At 44.5% G+C, this 19170-nt stretch overlaps 2 protein-coding genes across 2 annotated transcripts in view; one reads left to right on the top strand and one right to left on the bottom strand.

Annotated features, from left to right (window-relative positions):
- Positions 1-19170, top strand: part of nudt9 (nudix (nucleoside diphosphate linked moiety X)-type motif 9) — a 241099-nt gene that overhangs the window by 185245 nt on the left and 36684 nt on the right. The gene's annotated exons all lie outside the window — the stretch shown is intronic.
- The window catches only part of mapk3 (mitogen-activated protein kinase 3), a 56861-nt gene that overhangs the window by 9814 nt on the left and 27877 nt on the right, over positions 1-19170 (bottom strand). Inside the window, exon 6 of the mRNA XM_062453753.1 lies at positions 16485-16616. Within this exon, the coding sequence (XP_062309737.1) occupies positions 16485-16616 (132 nt within the window). The remainder of the gene's footprint in view (positions 1-16484; positions 16617-19170) is intronic.

The following is a 19170-nucleotide window of genomic DNA, read 5'->3' as shown; positions in this document are numbered from 1 at the left end:
ATTCACACGCCTTCGGGCTCGTTCAATCCCATACACACTGGTACCAGGTACATGGTTCCGATAGACCCGTCGCTGGATGATATCAGAAAATATGATCTTGGTACTGGGGTACTTTTGCAGTAACCATCCAAGATCGTTCCTCATTTGGATCATCAGAGAACACGACGTTTGAGAGGCCAGGTTGTTTCCGCCTAGATGTACGATCATTACGTCGGGACCTGGACCCGGTGTTCTCTGGAGAAGAGGCAGGAGCTGCTCCCATCTCATACCCCTCTTCCCCATCCACTCAATCTGGCACATCAAGCCGAGGGTGGCTGTGTCCCGTGGCCGTGTGGCAGTCAGGTGGCGTTCAAGCCAGTAAATCAGCGAGCTGCCGATTATCCACACGCGTGGCTTTCGAAGGAGTTGGAGTTTGTTTTCCATAATTGTTGGTAAGTAAAGTCTAAAGACAAATGCACTTATATGTAAACCCCCTTATATTTTTTTAAAGGGACGAATAACTGCTTACTATTGGTCTATCATAAAAGGGCGGGAACATGTTACAATTTACCACAGTGACAGGGGGGAGGGGCGCAAGTGAGTGACAGGGGATATGATCTTATTGGGTATTAATCAGAGTAAACAAACCAATTATATCCAGCTAAGCACCCTCCCCCCCAGCAACACACACAAACACCCTAAGCAACACATTGTAACTCATACAAAGATTAAGCCAATCAATTGTTACTGTCCACCCCTCCCCCCCTGTCAGTGAGGAGTTACTAGTTCAAATCTAATAATTCATTACTGACAGACGACAAGCAAGACAACATGAGCTGCAGCAAAGAGACAAAGAGTGAAGGTAGTATGGTGTTCAGGGAATGTGAGAGATTAGGTGTAGAGTTGCATAATTTATCAGGAGAGAAAGATAAGATCGATATCAAGTTGTTGACCAATAGGGTCTTGTTTGAGATTCACAGGTTTGTATCTTTGATGGATGTAGGTACAGTGATTCAAAGTGTAGTTGACATTTTGTGTTACAACTTTGTTTTAAATGTAGATGATCGCAGGGCCCTTGAGAGGTGGGTAAGTACATATATCAAGAGAGCGTTGTCAAGGAATCGTAGATTTGTACATAGAGAAAGGGTCGCTTTTGAAGAGAAATCAGTTAATTTTGGTCAATGTACACAGGCTGAGAGCCAGGAGCTAGTAGCTAGTATAGAACTGGAATGTGTCAGGGACGTAGACAAGGTTGTTGTGGATTTAGAAAGGGAACTGAAGGAAAGGGATCAATTAGTGCAGGACTTTGAGGTTCTGCTTAAAGAGAAAGATAGGATAGACAATGATAGGAAAGAGAGAGGTTTGAAGCTGTATGAGGCTGAGGTTAAGATCAGCAGCTTGCAGTGTAAGCTAGACAAGTGTAGTCAGAGGTTCTCAGATAACCATAGCTCCAGATCCCTGGTTAAGAAGAAGTTGAAGAGGAGGGAAGATAGCTAGGAGGCTAGCACTGAAAGAGCAGGAGACTGAGAGCCTTAGGCTTCAGAACAGTGTGTTGGAAGTGGCCAAGGAAGAGTTAGAAGAAAGGTTAGTAGGTCTGAGTCAGGGACTATCACAAATGAAAATTGAGAAAAGGAGGGAGACTGCGTTCTAATTATTTAAAAAGAAAGGCCGATCAGGTAAGTGGTAGAGCGTCTAGTTTAGTAGAGCAGGTTCAGAGTTTAAATGAGCAAGTGCAGTTTTGGAAAGGGGAACATGCTGCCGCACAGGAGGAACTAGACAGGTTTATACAAGGGCAGGTCCCCACTTTTGAGCATGGTAGGTATTCAGATGTTGTTAGGGAGGTGTACATGGATTTGATCACAACTATGGGGGTGAGTTCCACCAAAGCATCTGAAGTTGTGAAAGTTGTGTTGCAGAAGCTTGGCAGGTCCAAGATAGGAAGGCTTCCTAGCCAGTCTTTTTGTAAATATATGGTGTTGGAAGCAAGACAGGTGTCGTTACAGCATCTGCAAAGTACTCTGTTGTCAGAGAATAACTTGACCCTTTGCACAGATGCAACAAGTAAGTTTGGACACAAATATGGCACTGCAGGCATCTTTTTAAAGGATGGTACTAGACTCCATTTAGGTGTGAGAGAACAGGCATCCGGTTCTGCCCAGTGCACGTTTGATACTGTGCGGGAGATGATTCATGATGTTGTTAGCAGTGGTGGTGAAGAAGTTAGTGATTTTTGTGAAAGACATTTTCTCCAAAATTAAGAACCTGATGAGTGACAGGGCTAGCACAGAGAAGAGGTTCAATGAAATACTAGCTCAGTACAGAGCCAGTATCCTGCCTGACATAGTTGAGGACTTTGATCAGTGCAGTGAGGTAGAGAAAGCAAGACTGTGGTGAATGAGCTGATCTGTGGTTTGCATCTCATTGATGGTCTGGCCCATCAAGCAAACACTGCCTTGTCTACCTGGGAAGACATGGTTTTTGGCAGTGCAGAGATTGGAAGCTCTAGGCACCCCGGTTTCCAGAAGAGTTGTGGTGAAAGCGGAGCTGTACACCTTTTGAGAATAGTGTGTAAGCTCATTCAAGAGCGTGGCTGTGAAAAGAGTGGCAAGCCGGTTCAATTTCGAACATTTTTGATGGACAGGAACGGAACGGATTTCGTTCCCCTTGCTCCTTTTAAGGGAAACAGGGCAAATGTCACCTTTTACAACTCAGCAGGTTTGTATTTTTTGAGTAGGGATATTTTGGATTTCTCTTGTGCCAATAGAAGTGACAATAGGTTAGTAGAGGCTGTGTATGAGGATCTTAATGTTCCTCATTTCCTTGCAGGTTGTCGGGCCTTGGGGCTTGTAGGGAAGTTAGTTGTTGATCCTGTGTGGGAGGCACTTTCTAGGAAGGGAAATGTGCTGGTAATGAATGGCAGGTATCAGGAGCTTGTCAGAAAGCTTAGAGAGTGGCAGGTGGATGGAGCTTCACTTCTTACAGGGGAAGTGACTCTCTTTGAGGACATAGCTGTCCATGATAGTCCTGTTTTAAAGTGTTTGACTAGAAAGACTGACATAGATTTTGATGGTTTGACAGTGCAGGCTGTCAAGATAGTTTTAGCCAGCCTGGTTAAGGTGTGTAGCAGCATGCTAGCGGACCACTTAGTGCATGGACGCTATGCAGATGTGTCTGAGGAATTGGTTGACCAACTTGCCTCAGCACCTAAAACCAATGTCAGTTGTGAGCGCGACTTTGGGGTTTTTGATAGGCTTCTTTGAGAGAAAGCTAGGGCAAAGGTCAACACACTAGAGGGCATGATGCTTTTCAAGCAGAATCGGTCTTGGGATTGGCTGTCAGGGTTAGATAGGAACAGGAAACAGGAAAGCACATGTGTTATCTGTAGCTAGAGCATCAGTGCAAGAACAGAGAGCCGTTTTCTGTGAGCGTGCTCAAGCCATTAGGGATGAGAGACTTAGAATTTTGCAGGCGTCTAGGGTCAAATAGAGAGAGAGGGAAGTTAGGGATGTTGCCACAAAGCAAAAGCTGACATTGGAGATCGGTAAGTATGGGGGCTTGTGGACAACTTTAGATGAAATAGATGAGCAACTAGAGAGTTTAGGTGAGAGATCCAAACTGTTAGCTGTATCAGCACAGTTGAGGTTTAGACGGGTGGTACTAGGGATGAAAAATTAGAATGGTGTCTTCAATCTAAGTAAGGACAGGAGAAGATTGCCTTTAGAGACTCTCACTAGGAATCTTAGGAGTGTAGTTCAGGCACCTCTGGAGTTGGAGGACACTGAGGATAGGCAGTATGAGTGTGCATCAGCACATGTTTTGGCAGAGGCAAAGGCTGAATTTATACGCCTTGCTGAGAAGCAGCAGGCGCTTGTTCGGGATTCAGGTAGGAAGAGGGGGGGCTCTCAAAGGTCATAGTACCTGATGTGCAGTCGGCAGACCAGCTCCTTGGTAAAATCATCAGACATGGGTTTGATGAGGATGGGACTAAAGTCTGGTACAGAGCCACAGTTATAGGGGAAAAGGAGGTCAATGGTAAGACCATTTCCCATGTAAGATACGATGGGGAAAAGAGACTGTGGTGGTTTGATTTATGGTCCGATTTTCAGGAGGGGTATGTGGAGTTGTTGTCTGTCAGTGCTGCAGACATGATAGGCAGGAAAATAAAACACATGTACATAGATAGTGATGATGGGTTGGAGTGCTGGTATCCAGGTAGAGTAGTAGGCTGTAGCACAGGTAGTTTGCTTCTTGTAGAGTACGAGGGTGAGGACGAAGAGGAGGGGGTTTACGAATGTCCTCTTTTAGATGATTATTTAAATCATGAAGTCAGATTTACATAGGTTGTAAAGCAAGGCTGTTGAGCGGGATTTAAAAGCCAACAGTATAGAGTAGGGCATTGGCAGACTGTTGAGCGGGATTTAAAAGCCAACAGTATAGAGTAGGGCATTGGCAGACTGTTGAGCGGGATTTAAAAGCCAACAGTATAGAGTAGGGCATTGGCTATAATTTGAAGATAGCTGTATAATTATTTGTAACTATTGTGTATCTAATATAATCTTTTTCTTTCAGGTAAGATTTCTGATGTAAATAGTTCCCTCTGCATATATTCTTATCTCTTATAGGATGTTTATATAGCTAAATATTGGCAGTTTGACTCTAGTAAGGCTGTTGATCAGGTTTGATATTAATATTTAATCATTTATGTATTTCTAATTTCAGGTATGAAGAGAAAATGAAACAGCAGCAGCACATCCCGTTTGCAGTGAGGTTGTATAGTAAAATGAAGTTTTCATAAATATGTTTATAAAGTAACTTATTGTCAATAAGTATTTGTTACAAATGTGCACTTTTTTCTCTCTCTTTTTCAGATGAACGTGCCTTCAATTAACTACACATTTTCCAGGAGCTTGCTCGATCGCCTTTTTGCTAGGGGTCAGGGAATAATTTTCCAGTATCCCATATTGGCTAAAATGGGTTAACTGTTTTTTTGATTCCCTCTGGAAAATGAGTTAGGTTTCCTATTAAATATGCATATTAAACATTGTTGTTCTTGAACAAATTTAAGTTGTGTCATTATTATATTACATGTATTATGTTTCAATGGAATAACTTAATTAAAATTACATTCATTTAAATAAAGACAACGAAAAAGTAATTTAGAGGTCCACTTTTGATAACATGTTATTATAAATCTACTGGACAATATAGGAGTACAGACAAGAGAAGAAACGCTTCTCCACCCCATTCACTGCAATGAAAAGCTTCATGGAACTCCGACTCGGAATTTGAGCTTCAGGGACGCTTGACAAAAAATGACAACATTTGGCGTGTCGGACGTTTTAGAGTTGTTTATGTGATGTGTTCCCATCGTATTTAAGACTACATATTTTACAAACAAGAGGTTTGTTAATGTAGCTGTTTACATATCTCACTCGTACTGGCTAATCAGCTAGCATGTTAAAGTAGGCTACATCCAAAGTCACTGTCGTAAAACTAGCCTCTTTTTCACAAAGCTGATTAACGGAAGTAGCTTCGAGGTAAAATTAAAAACCTAAATTGAGCAAATATTGTTGATATTATTGTGCACACGTATTTCAGTATGGTTAATATGTAATTTAATTCCATCATTTCCCCAGGAATAACTATTAAAACGTATTTCAGGAAAACGCTCAAACGGGTTTGTCCTCCCTACTACACTGTAGGCATGTGAACTAGTTTAGCTTGCTAACGCAAGAGCATAGGTACAATGGTGTGATGATTTAACATAGTTTATTGGCAATGGGGCTAACATTGTTTCATGTTCCTGACTGTGTTTCATTCAAATAAATAACCTGTGTTGTTATGTAAATCTACAATTCACGATGCATATCAGATCTTTGTCAGGTTATTTTTCAGCAAGATATCTAGAGCTAGCTAACTGAAGCCGAGTTGAATCACAATATAGTTTGGTTGCTAAGCTGTAACTTTCTACCCACCTAGCTAAGTCAATCCAGTTTGCTTCGACAACAGAAGTGGAAACAACTAACGTTATCATTTCAAATGTTGGTGTTTCAGTGAGTGCTGTTGGCCGTGTTGAGTTTTTGCTCCCCAGCTTCACTCGTTGAAAACAAACCAATCAGCGCGCAGCTCATCTAAATATTAATGAGCATACCATACAAGGAGAAAAGCTAGTGTTTTTTCCTGGGAAAATTTCAGAGGATCTATCAGGGGGCATAGAACAGCACCCGGGCCATTTTCAACCCAACCTATGTTACATACCCTATTCGGAGACCTTAAGGAACAGTGTGAAATACCCCAAAAAAACAGTCAATCACTCCTTTAATTATGCAATATGAGTAGGCTAAATGCTTGAAAAATGTCACTAGAAGGGAAAAACGTAAGTGGACGGACCCACCTGCAACCGACGCAAGCAAGCATACCATACAATTTCCCCAGAAATTGTACCCTCTCTAGTTATAATTGTATTTATAAAGCACTTTATATTTAGTCAAAAATCTCAAAGTGCTACAGGTTAAAAACAAGAAAGATTAGATCACGTAATCCAATCTTGGTTTTGATCTGGAACAAACCTTCAATATGGGTTGTTAACTTTTTCGGAGGTATTCGGATACCTATGATCCAAAAAAATCTAGATCATTCTGATCCTAGCAGAAGGGTTGATTCAGGGTGGATTTCAGCAACAAAATGTAATAAAATTTGAAATTGGTAAAATAAAACTATATTTGTATCATGTCATTCATATACATGTATTTATATGTAAGAGCAGAAGTGAAGTACAGATTCTTCTGGCAGAAGAACAAATCACTCTTTCCCAACTTCAGCAAACCAAAGCCCAACTTGAGATCCGCCTCCTTAAAGTACAGTTTCAAAAAAACTGGTCTCCACAACCGAAGACTAACTTTGAAAGTTCTTTAATTTAGGTATTTATTGGACATTTAGCCCTTTTCAGATTTTGAAACACATCTTCAAAATATTCACATTGTATTTGTGAAGATGTATATTTGTTTGTTTTCAATTGTTTGTGGGTCAGATGATGGCTCTGACTGTTTGGATTGTTTTATTTTATCTTTTTCGGTGTCTTCAAATCAAAACACTTAAAAGTGACCCCATGCTGGCTATTGACCTGTTCTTTACTTGGCTAGCCTACTACATTGGCCTACATTGTTATACGTAGTCTCATTTACAACACTGGGAATCCAGATTTGGCCATCTTGAAAAGTTTGATCAGGGTGATCCATCCAATGTTGCTTTGAAAAACCAGTACAAAAGTAAGATGGATTACCTGATCCTGGATAGCAAAACATGGGATTTTAAAATCCAGATAATTCTGATCCAGATAAAATTTCTTGAACAACTTACTCTGTGGAGTATTCCACAGACTGGGAGCGGCTAAACAGAAAGCCCAAACTACCATGGTAGGCAGCTTAGTCCTTCGGAGGTTTCAGGAGATATTTTGCAGCAGATCAGAGCGTCCGCGTGGAGGTTTGTGGGGTGAGAAGTTCTTTGAGGTGTGTGTGTGTGTGTGGGGGGGGGGTATTTCCGTGGAGACACTGATGGGTGAGGAGGGAGAGACCTTGTAGTCAATCCTGAATGAGACACGAAGCCAGTGGAGTGACCTCCCGATGAGGAGTGCATTGCAGTAGTCCAGTCTGGGGGAGACGAAGGCGTGGACAAGCTGTTCTGTATCTGCAAAAGTGAGAGTGGTAGCACTGGTGCTCCCAATTTTAAAAAGTTAGGCGCAACTGTTAGAAATATTTAGTTAAATAATTAGTTTAGTTAAAAAGGCTGATTGATACATTTACTTGGCATGTAAAGATTTTTCACTTAGCAAGTAAGCTAAACAGATGTCAAACTCCATATTGTGTTAGTGTAAGTAGTTTTCCACTTTGGTGCAAGTTACTGTATTTTCCGGACTATAAATCCAGGGTTTTTCCTGGGTCAAAATGGGTCTTCGGTGCTCAAAAAAAAAAAAAGGGTATATATATATATTCTTTTTTTTCTTCTTTCTAATCAATGTATTTATTCCCAGGTGTTTTGCATCCCCCCCCCCGCCCAAACTACACCTATTTTTCGGAACAGGTTAATGTTCCAGTGGGCTCACCATCCGCAGGAGGGGACATGGGGGTCGGGTGCAGTGCGAGACGGGCGGCGGCCGAAGGCGGGGGCCTTGGCGGTCCGATCCTCGGCTGCAGAAGCTAGCTCTAGGGACCGGGAACGTCACCTCGCTGGCGGGAAAGGAGCCGGAGCTGGTGCGCGAGGTAGAGAAGTTCCGGCTAGATATAGTCGGCCTCGCCTCGACGCACAGCATCGGCTCCGGAACCAGTCTCCTTGAGAGGGGCTGGACTCTCTTCCACTCTGGAGTTGCCCTCGGTGAGAGGCGTCGAGCTGGGGTGGGAATACTTGTTTCCCCTCGGTTCGGCGCCTGTACGTTGGGGTTCACCCCGGTGGACGAGAGGGTAGCCTCCCTCCGCCTTCGGGTGGGGGGACGGGTCCTCACTGTTGTTTGTGCTTATGCACCAAATGGCAGTGCAGAGTACCCACCCTTTTTGGAGTCTCTGGGAGGGGTGCTGGAAATCGCTCCTCCCCGAGATTCCCTCGTCCTCCTGGGGGACTTCAATGCTCATGTGGGCAATGACAGTGAGACCTGGAGGGGCGTGATTGGGAGGAACGGCCCCCCCAATCTGAACCCGAGCGGTGTTTTGTTGTTGGACTTCTGTGCTAGACACGGCTTGTCCATAACGAACACCATGTTCAAGCATAAGGGTGTCCATATGTGCACTTGGCACCAGGACACCCGAGGTCTCAGTTCGATGATAGATTTTGTAGTCGTGTCGTCGGATCTGAGGCCGAATGTCTTGGACACTCGGGTGAGGAGAGGGGCGGAGCTGTCAACTGATCACCACCTGGTGGTGAGTTAGCTACGATGGTGGGGGAAGACGCCGGTCAGGCCTGGCAGGCCCAAACGTAATGTGAGGGTCTGCTGGGAACGGCTGGCAGAATCCCCTGTCAGAAGGAGCTTCAACTCCCACCTCCGGGAGAGCTTCGACCATGTCTCGGGGGAGGCCGGGGACATTGAGTCCGAATGGGCCATGTTCCGGGCCTCCATTGTTGAGGCGGCTGACCGGAGCTGCGGACGCAAGGCGGTCGGTGCATGTCGCGGCGGTAACCCTCGGACTCGGTGGTGGAAGCCATCAAGCTGAAGAAGGAGGCCTATCGGACTTTGTTGGCTGGTAGGACTCCAGAGGCAGCTGATGTGTACCGGCAGGCCAAGCGGAATGCGGCTTTGGCGGTCGCGGAGGCAAAAACCCGGGCGTGGGAGGAGTTCGGCGAGGCCATGGAGAATGACTTCCGAACGGCTTCGAAAAGGTTCTGGACCACCATCCGGCGACTCAGGAGGGGGAAGCAGTGCACTGTCAACGCTGTATATGGTGGGGATGGTGCGCTGCTGACCTCGATGGGGGACGTCCTGGATCGGTGGAAGGAATACTTTGAAGACCTCCTTAATCCCACCAACACGCGTTCCGACGTGGAGGCAGAGTCTGGGGACATTGGGGGAGGGCCCTTCTATCTCTGGGGCTGAGGTCGCCGAGGTGGTTGAAAAGCTCCGCGGTGGCAAGGCCCCTGGGGTGGATGAGGTCCGCCCGGAGTTCCTTAAGGCTCTGGATGTTGTAGGGCTGTCTTGGTTGACACGACTCTGCAACATCGCGTGGACATCGGGGACAGTGCCTCTGGACTGGCAGACCGGGGTGGTGGTTCCCCTCTTTAAAAAGGGGGACCGGAGGGTGTGCTCCAACTTTAGGGGGATCACACTCCTCAGCCTCCCTGGGAAAGTCTATTCAGGGGTGCTGGAGAGGAGGGTCCGTCGGATTGTCGAACCTTGGATTCAGGAGGAGCAATGTGGTTTTCGTCCTGGACGTGGAACTGTGGACCAGCTCTATACCCTCGGCAGGGTTCTGGATGCATGGGAGTTCGCCCAACCAGTCTACACATGTTTTGTGGATTTGGAAAAGGCGTTCGACCGTGTCCCTCGGGGGCTCATGTGGGGGATGCTCCGGGAGTACGGGGTACCGGACTCCCTGATCGGGGCTGTTCGGTCCCTGTACGACCGGTGCCAGAGTTTGGTCCGCATTGCCGGTAGTAAGTCGAACTTGTTCCCGGTGAGGGTTGGACTCCGCCAGGGCTGCCCTTTGTCACCGATTCTGTTCATAACTTATATGGACAGAATTTCTAGGCGCAGCCAGGGCGTTGAGGGGGTCCGGTTTGGGGACCTCAGGATCGGGTCGCTGCTTTTTGCGGATGATGTGGTCCTGTTGGCTTCATCGGGCCGTGACCTCCAGCTCTCACTGGAGCGGTTCGCAACCGAATGCGAAGCGGCTGGGATGGGAATCAGCACCTCCAAATCTGAGGCCATGGTTATCGACCGGAAAAAGGTGGAGTGCAATCTAGGGGTCGGGGAGGAGATCTTGTCCCAAGCGGAGGAGTTCAAGTATCTCGGGGTCTTGTTCACGAGTGAGGGAAGGATGGAGCGCGAGATCGACAGGCGGATCGGTGCGGCGTCCGCAGTGATGCGGGCTCTGCATCGGTCCGTTGTGGTGAAGAAGGAGCTGAGTCGAAAGGCAAAGCTCTCTATTTACCAGTCGATCTACGTTCCTACCCTCACCTATGGTCACGAACTGTGGGTAGTGACCGAAAGAACGAGATTGCGAATACAAGCGGCCGAAATGAGTTTTCTCCGCAGGGTGTCCAGGCTCTCCCTTAGAGATAGGGTGAGAAGCTCGGTCATCCGGGAGGGGCTCAGAGTAGAACCGCTGCTCCTCCGCGTCGAGAGGGGCCAGTTGAGGTGGCTCGGGCATCTGATAAGGATGCCTCCTGGACGCCTCCCTGGTGAGGTGTTCTGGGCACGTCCCACTGGGAAGAGGCCCCGGGGAAGACCCAGGACACGCTGGAGGGACTATGTCTCTCGGCTGGCCTGGGAACGCCTCGGGGTCCCCCAGGAAGAGCTGGTGGAAGTGGCCGGGGAGAGGAAAGTCTGGGCCTCCCTGCTTAGGTTGCTGCCCCCGCGACCCGACCCCCGGACAAGCGGAAGATGATGGATGGATGGAGGTTAATGTAATAGTCTAATGTAATTATGTACATATTTTCTTCCTATTTCCCCTAAAGCAATAAAGTTTGGCTACTTAAAGACACCTTACACTCATGAAGTATGTTCTAAATGGCATAAATGCTGGCAATTAAAAATTGACGTAACAACTTATTGTAAATGGTCAGTAGCCTAGCCTATCGATTAAGGTAGGTCACTCTGAAGCATGTACACTGCCTGCTTCATTTGATCTTGATAGGCTAAGTATTCTGTAGCAAATAATAACAAAAAAAACACTTTTTATTAATTAAAACTACTTCAGCATAATAATGCACCTAAAATATAAACCTGAGCAAGGGCATCAATCGCTATCGAATCAACAGACAATTGAGCTAGCAGGGGAAGAATACAAACAACGAAAATCACCAGTTAACTTGATTTACATTTGCAAGAACTATAGACTTATACAATAACAGGCTTAAATGAACTGACAACATAAGTTATACGACTTACAGTTCTCAAGGACGCACACACGCAATCTCAACTGCGGTGTGCGTGTGTCCGTGCAATTCTCCGACATGCACTCTAACAATCACTGCTGATAGACGGCCTAAAATTTTGTACAGCCTGATTTCTGATACCGTGGCGGCAGAAATGTAGCCATAGAGGAAACACTGCACTATATATTATCATTCCAGGTTAAGAATACCAATGGAGGCTGCGTTGGAAATCGTAAATCAAACTTTTGTCAGCATTTTGAGTGGAAATTTCATTTGCATTTTTACAGGTGTATTCGTGCACGTCGGGCTGCCCTCGCAGCGGAACGACAGTTTACTGGCCGCTCTGTCCATTTGCGCAACTCACTGTTGCGTATTGATCAGACAAGAAGACACGCTTATCAACTCAATTACTATTTATCAAAACAGAACGAGGGTTCGGCTGTAGCCTACTTGAAACATACTATTGAGAACATATTCGCTGACATGCATTGCACGCGTGATGAACACAGCTTTGTTTTTTGTTTTTCATCGCAGACTTTTTTTGCCTTTGGCGCTCGGGATTTGTCATTGGCGCTCGGGAAAACGGCTTTGGCGCGCGCCAAAATTTTCTCTATGCAGGAAAAACCCTGAAATAGCTCCGGAGTATAAGTTGCATCAGTCAAAAAAATGCGTCATGAAGAGGAAAAAACTTGTATAAGTCGCACTGGACTATAAGTCGCATATATTTAGAAATGTATTTCACAAAATCCAAGAACAGACATTTAATCGCGTCTATTTTGATTCACTCCGTGTGCCTGCGCCTCGTCCATTAGCCTACTGTTTACAACGTTAGCAGGACTACTTGGTTGGCGTTGGATTCTCAGCTTGAGAAATACAAGGTGTGGCGTAAGAGCGTGTGAACTGGTTGAAATGCATGCGTCTCACGGCCAATGCGTGAGAGTTGGCAGCCCTGCATAATAGCATAAAGATAATACCTGGGAGGCTGAATAGGCTTAATTAACATAACAAGCAAACAAATCCAACAAGCAAGTTATCGGTAAGCTAGTTCACCAAGCTCCTGATCTCATTCCACATCACTGAATCCGTTGAACTCGTTGGTTCATGTCAGTCAGTATGAAAGTATGAACATTTAAAAACATGTTAAACTATAAATATTTTGATATACAAGTCGCACCTGACTATAAGTCGCGAGCCAAACTATGAAAAAAAGTGTGACTTATAGTCCGGAAAATACGGTAGCTCCCTGACACGTGACTAGGGGTGTAACGATACACAAAAATCACAATACGTACCTCGGTTTTGAGGTCACGGTTCGGTTCATTTTCGGTTCAGTATGGGAACAAAATGCAAAACCTAAATTTGCTTGTTTATTTGCGTGTTTATTATTTGTAAACCAACAATTTATTGTAACATTATACAAAATATGAAAAAAAAAAAAGAATACTATTGAAAAATGCTGCCTGGTAATAAGTTAAATAAAATATTCTTGAGTGGGTACTTCATCCCGCGGCTCAATCACCTTTTAGCATGTGTTTAAAATCATTTTTTTCAACAAATGAATACGGTCTTAGATCCGCTGCTATAAAAACTCAGATGGCAGCTTTGGCCCAATCTGAATTTCTAGGGAGAGGCTGCTTGAATGCCAAAGTCAGCTGTGTTTGCACTAAGGTGTTTTTTCCCCTTGTAGCAGTAATATTCACATCGGGTGGTGCTGTTTCAGATGAGTTAGGATGTTTGTTGTGTTGCCGGAAACGTACCCGATCTCAGCTGATCGGGTACAGTGTCGGCACACTGCCCTTGTTTTGTCCACTTGTCTTTCTCCGTTGCAATATTTGACAAGGAAGCCGAAGTGTTCCCAAGCAGGAGACTTTAGCAACAGGGGAGGGTCGTGAAGCTCCGGTTTATCGCTAGCGGTAGCCATGACGCACACGGGCGTTCCTAACCCTGCCAGCGGAAAATAAACACACAGAATTTCCGTTCCGGGAACTCACCCGTGCACAGCCCTGTACTGAACCGAACGAACTGTACCAAAACGGTTGAATACATGTATCGTTACACCCCTACACATGACTACAGAGCACAGTGACAAGGAGTGATTGACGGCTCATTTTAACCTATCTAAACCTTATCTAAAATCTGCATTAAAGTTAAGAACGTAAAGATGAAGTTGAACTGGTTATGTCATTTTGGATAGAACTTTAGACCGGTCACTGTATCAGCTCACAGCAGGCACATATTGTGCATTAGGCTAATTAGCGAGCGTTTTTAAATTCAAACAGGTCGCACCATAACGATAATTTGCATTTGCACAAAAGCTCCTAAATATATTTTGAGGTCGCACAGATACAATTTCGGGAGAATATGCGATCCAAATGGTACCAAATTCAAGCACTGGCATTCTTTCACCACTTCTTGGAGCAAATATTTGGTTCTTAGTCCGTTTTGCCAACAAACGACACTGTTTACCTTTGTTGCACAGATGCACAAAACTTGTGGCAATTGTGAGCAAGCACAGATTTAGTTGAAGGTGTGCAATTTCCCTCTACACCCCCATATCGTGTTGAGAATTTCATTGGCTATACAACGTGCAAGTCATTCATTCAACCAATTGTAGCTAGCTAGATCTTTAGACAAAAGGAGTGTGGGGGGCTCGCTCATTCTTATGCAGTCTTTCGTTGGCTACTGAATAACTATAGCGCAACAGTTGACCACTTTAGAATGATACAATAAGAGTCCATGGGTATTTAAGGATGTAATACTGTGTTTTGGACTAAATATTTTACTTGATTGGATCATCTTGACGTTATGCAACAAGACCGTTTTTGTTGGGATGTTATGTATAAGTGTACTACTGTAAGCCTTGAAAGGTAAGTTGTCTCCGTTGTTCTTGTATGTGTTGGTGGTCGGACAAAGAGGTTGATTGTACCTGCTGTTGTGATTGTATCTTGAAATGGTTTACGAATCACACAAAGCCAGCTTTCCAACGATATATGGCATGTGTACCAGTGCAAATAGCAGTTATATTCATTGAGTAGTTTAGTACTTAAATATCCGCAGGCGGGCCGTGGATCGCCAACAGTTTAATACCTTATTTTTCGAAAATAAAACCACGGTTTATAACACGATTTTACATTTTTCTTGTGGTGGTGCGGTTTATATTTCGAAGTGGCTTATAGAATGTTTTTATAACAAAACTGTAGAAGCACTTTTTTCATGGATGTTATTTAACCCGGAGTAGCGTTGCACATTACGTTTAGTCATTTAGCAGACACTCTTATCCAGAGCGACTTACAGTAAGTACAGGGACATCCCCCCCGAAGCAAGTAGGGTGAAGTGCCTTGCCCAAGGACACAACGTCATTTTGCACGGCTGGGAATCGAACCAGCAACCTTATGATTACTAGCCCGATTCCCTAACCGCTCAGCCACCATGCAGCCATGCAGGTCTCACAGCGTAACGTTGCATATGCGATTTCGAACATTCCAACTGAATATTTTCCGATGAACAAAAACTAGGCCACAAACGCTTTAGTATGGCTTCAAAATGTACTACTAACCTACAAATCTCTGCATGGATTGGCACCACTGTACCTCTCCGGTCTCCTTGCACCCTATTGCCCCGCAAGGACACTTAGATCTCAAGATGCCGGCTATCTGGTGGTTCCCAAAATTAAGAAAAAAACAGCTGGAGGTAGGGCGTTCTCATATAGAGCGCCTCTTCTCTGGAATAAACTACCCGTCTCAATTAGGGAGTCTGATACTGTTTCGACGTTTAAAATTAGGTTAAAAACTTTATTGTTTAGTCAATTCTACGACTGTTAAAGGTAAGTATGTTATTAGTTGGAGGCAACGGGGGACGGGTTGTTTCCATCCTTATTCTTTAAGTATAACTTATTTTAGAGTTCTCTTCCCCTGGAACAGATTTCATGTTCCAAATGAGGGGGGCTGTCGCTGTCTTGGTGTGTGGGGTTGCATCAAATTCCCCTTTTTTGCTCTGTTAAATTGCTGCACCAGTCCACACTTGACCGGTGGGGATCTCATTCTATTATGACTGTAACTGTTAGCTGCTCCTGGCATTCTCTAATCCCTGCTCTCCTCTCTCTGTCCCCCCCCACACACATCCCTTGTGGTGTGGGGGGTTTGAGTTGTCAGCACCTGCCTGGTCGTCGGTCAGCCAACGCTGGACCTGGTCGCGAGTCTCCCGGTCCTGTCCTACATCTATAAAGTTGAATAATGGATTTTGGTGTTTTAAAAACCCATCGACACTGTATGACTATGTTTAGCCTGTGTTCTGCTCCTCTCTCCCACCAACCGTCTCTGGAGGAGGGGATCCCTCTCTGAATTGCTCCTCCCAAGGTTTCTTCCATTTTTTTTCTCCTGTTGAGAGTTTTTTGGGAGTTTTTCCTTGTCTTCCTTGAGGGTTTAGGTTGGTTGAGGGACAGTTCATTGTTCCCGTATCAAGTGCGGCATATATTCCAGTGCGGTATATATTCAGATTTACAAACACAAAGCTCCCATTCTGGTGGGATGCGGTTTATAAAAAATGCGGCTTATTTTCCGAAAAATAAGGTAGAGACTGATCCAAAATACTGTTTGAAATGTGCACTTTTGACCGGTGAAATCCTGCTGCACTTTCTATTTGCACTATTCGTATTACTGTTGGTACTGTTTGTCACTTGTTAGTGTCCGCTAAATGAACAAAATGTAAGAACCTTCTTTTCCACGTTTAGGCTGACCCATGAAGAGGGTATCTGAGTAAAGATGTGTGTAGAATCTATGTAGGAACCATAGAATATATTTTCCATAGAATATATTTTCACATTATATAGATTTGCTGTGTGGTTTTGGAATATAATCTGTCTGGTGTGTGTAAGTCACTTTCAACTAGGATTTAAGAAGAGGTTGTCACGTATGTCAGTGCCTTACCCTTGCTGTCGGCTTTGGGGAAGAGCTTGTCCCAAGGGATCTTGGGCTTCTCAGGCAGAGACTGCAGGTAGTTTCTGGCCTTCATGTTGATGATGCAGTTCAGATCCTCCTGAGTCGGAGACCCCAAGATGCCTGCCGAGGGACACAGAAACATGCCCATTGGGAAACAAAACAAATCTAATAAAATATCTGATGATCATCCTCTAATTTGCCATGTAATTAGAACTGTGTCAAGTGTTTTGAACAGGGTGGATGGTATTACATGTGATTGGGAATGAGATGGCTGAGCGGTTAGGGAGTCGGGCTATTAATCAGAAGGTTGTTGGTTCGATTCCCGGCCGTGCCAAAAAATATATGTTGCGTCCTTGGGCAAGGCACTTCACCCTACTTGCCTTGGGAGAATGTCCCTGTACTTACTGTAAGTCGCTCTGGATAAGAGTGTCTGCTAAATGACTAAATGTAATGTAAATGTGATTATAACTAGAGGTGTGAATCTTCACTGATCTCCCGATTTGATTACGATTATCATGTCAGCGATTCAATTCGATATCTCGATGAGTCAAATAAATGTTTCTATTAAAGCCATATAGGATATTTGACTTGACAGAATGCATTAAGATACTGTACAATTCAATATAACAGTTTTCTATATTACTTCATATGGTTGTTTTCATCCAAAAATACAAGTACTGTATTTCCCTGATTAAACGCCGCCCTCAAATAAACGCCACCTTCGAATAAATGCTGCACCAAAAATAAACATTGTGTAATAAACACCACTCTCGATTAAACTCTGCACCCAAAAAAAAAATTAAAACACAGTATTTATTGCACAAATAAATCACAAGTGTACAATATAGCGAGGTAGCTGACTTCACCCCTCGCGAATTCGCCTTTCATCAACCCCAAGTCCGCGTGCTACAGATCTGTTGCTGCTGGTGAGTGCTTTCTGCACAGCTTTCTGTTTGAAAGCTAAAGTGTAAGAACGTTTAGGCATGCAGCTTCAGATTTCTACACAATGTAGACACACGCGGCTTCAATGTTACACTATGCTTTGTGTTTGACCTTGTCTATTCTTTGTCTATGGCCGCCGCACTGCAGCTACAATTCACTAAATCACTCTTACCAATTAAACGCCACCCTCGAATAAATGCTGCACCAAAAATGAACATTGTGTAATAAACGCCGCAGCGTTTAATTGATGAAATACGGTAGTAAGATATAAACAATCTTTCATTATATTTTATTTTCATCTGCCATTCCTCATTTATCACGGTAACGAATGATTCGGTTGCCACCGAAGTCCAGGAATCACACGTTATGGAAATTTGTGTTGCCTTGCTCATGGAAGCGATCATCTGAGCTTTGGTGTCGTTGTAAAGACCAGGCACCACTTTTTCTGAAAAGGTGCTACGCGATGGGATCTTTTACCGCGGCTCAAGCATCCTCACCATATACTGAAATCCCTCATTTTCCACGATGGAATAAGGTTGTAAACCTTTTGCTATGAAGACTCCCATAGACTGGGTTATTCTCTTTCCTCGCTCGGAGTTGGGTGGTATTGACAACAGAGTCACATCAATCCTCGGAGTCGCTGGCCCAGGGTTTGAATTTTCCGCAGCAGGTGTCAACTCAGGATGGAAACGGCTAACGTGATTCCATAAGTTGGTAGTGTTCCCAATGTATTTAATTTTGGTGTGACAGGCTTTGCATATCGCATGTGACTTATCCAGTTTGTGCTTCCCAGCCCATTGGTAAAATCCGAAATGCTTCCGTATCTCAGCTTTTAAAACGCTTGTTGCATTTTTAAGGACGATCTTACAACCACCCTCAACCATTTTGCTCTGGCACGTATGCAAATCGCGACGAATGACATCAGGTAAATGAGACCCAGATGAGACTAGAGTCTGTCATAGGTCTAGATGAAATGGATTAGGCTAGTGAGAACGTCATTTTTCATTTGAATGTTTATGCCACGGACAGAAATTTAATGAGCGTCCATGTCCGCATCGCGATGCATCAATTATTTGATTAATTTCAACACCTCTAATTACAACTTTATAACTGTGGACAGTTTCCAGTGTTGTATTCAGTTATATATTCATGATATAAATATTTACATTTACATAACATTTAGCAGACGCTCTTATCCAGAGCGACACAGTAAGTACAGGGACATTCCTCCGAGGCAAGTAGGGTGAAGTGCCTTGCCCAAGGACACAACGTCATTTGGCACGGGCGGGAATAGAACTGGCAACCTTCTGATTACTAACCCGATTCCCTAACCGCTCAGCCATCCATGAATTTTGTCCACAGGTTAGGTTGTACTGGAACTGCAAAATCTGAGGGTGTATTGTTAACAGAATATCCTTTCAAGGTTGTCTTCAACGATACTAAAAGAAGGAGTTACTAACAAAAATGAACAAATATATGTCCCCCCGGGAGATACTGTGGAAGTACGGGGTGAGGTGGGCCCTTCTTAGGGCGATCCAATCCCTGTACACCCGAAGCGAGAGCTGTGTCCGGGTCCTCGGCACGAAGTCGAGTTTGTTCCGTGTGGGGAACATGCATTTCGCAGTCGAGTGTGCCTTTGCTTCAAGCCGAGGAGAAAGGAGTGGCCAGGATTTGTCGAATCATTTAGAATCATTTGAACTTCTGATTGAATAGGAGTATCGGTTTATGACTC

This window comes from Osmerus eperlanus, chromosome 2 (assembly GCF_963692335.1).
Source record: "Osmerus eperlanus chromosome 2, fOsmEpe2.1, whole genome shotgun sequence".
NCBI lineage: Eukaryota > Metazoa > Chordata > Actinopteri > Osmeriformes > Osmeridae > Osmerus > Osmerus eperlanus.
Note: the sequence above shows the minus strand (reverse complement) of the source record. Positions and strands in the feature narration are given on the sequence as shown.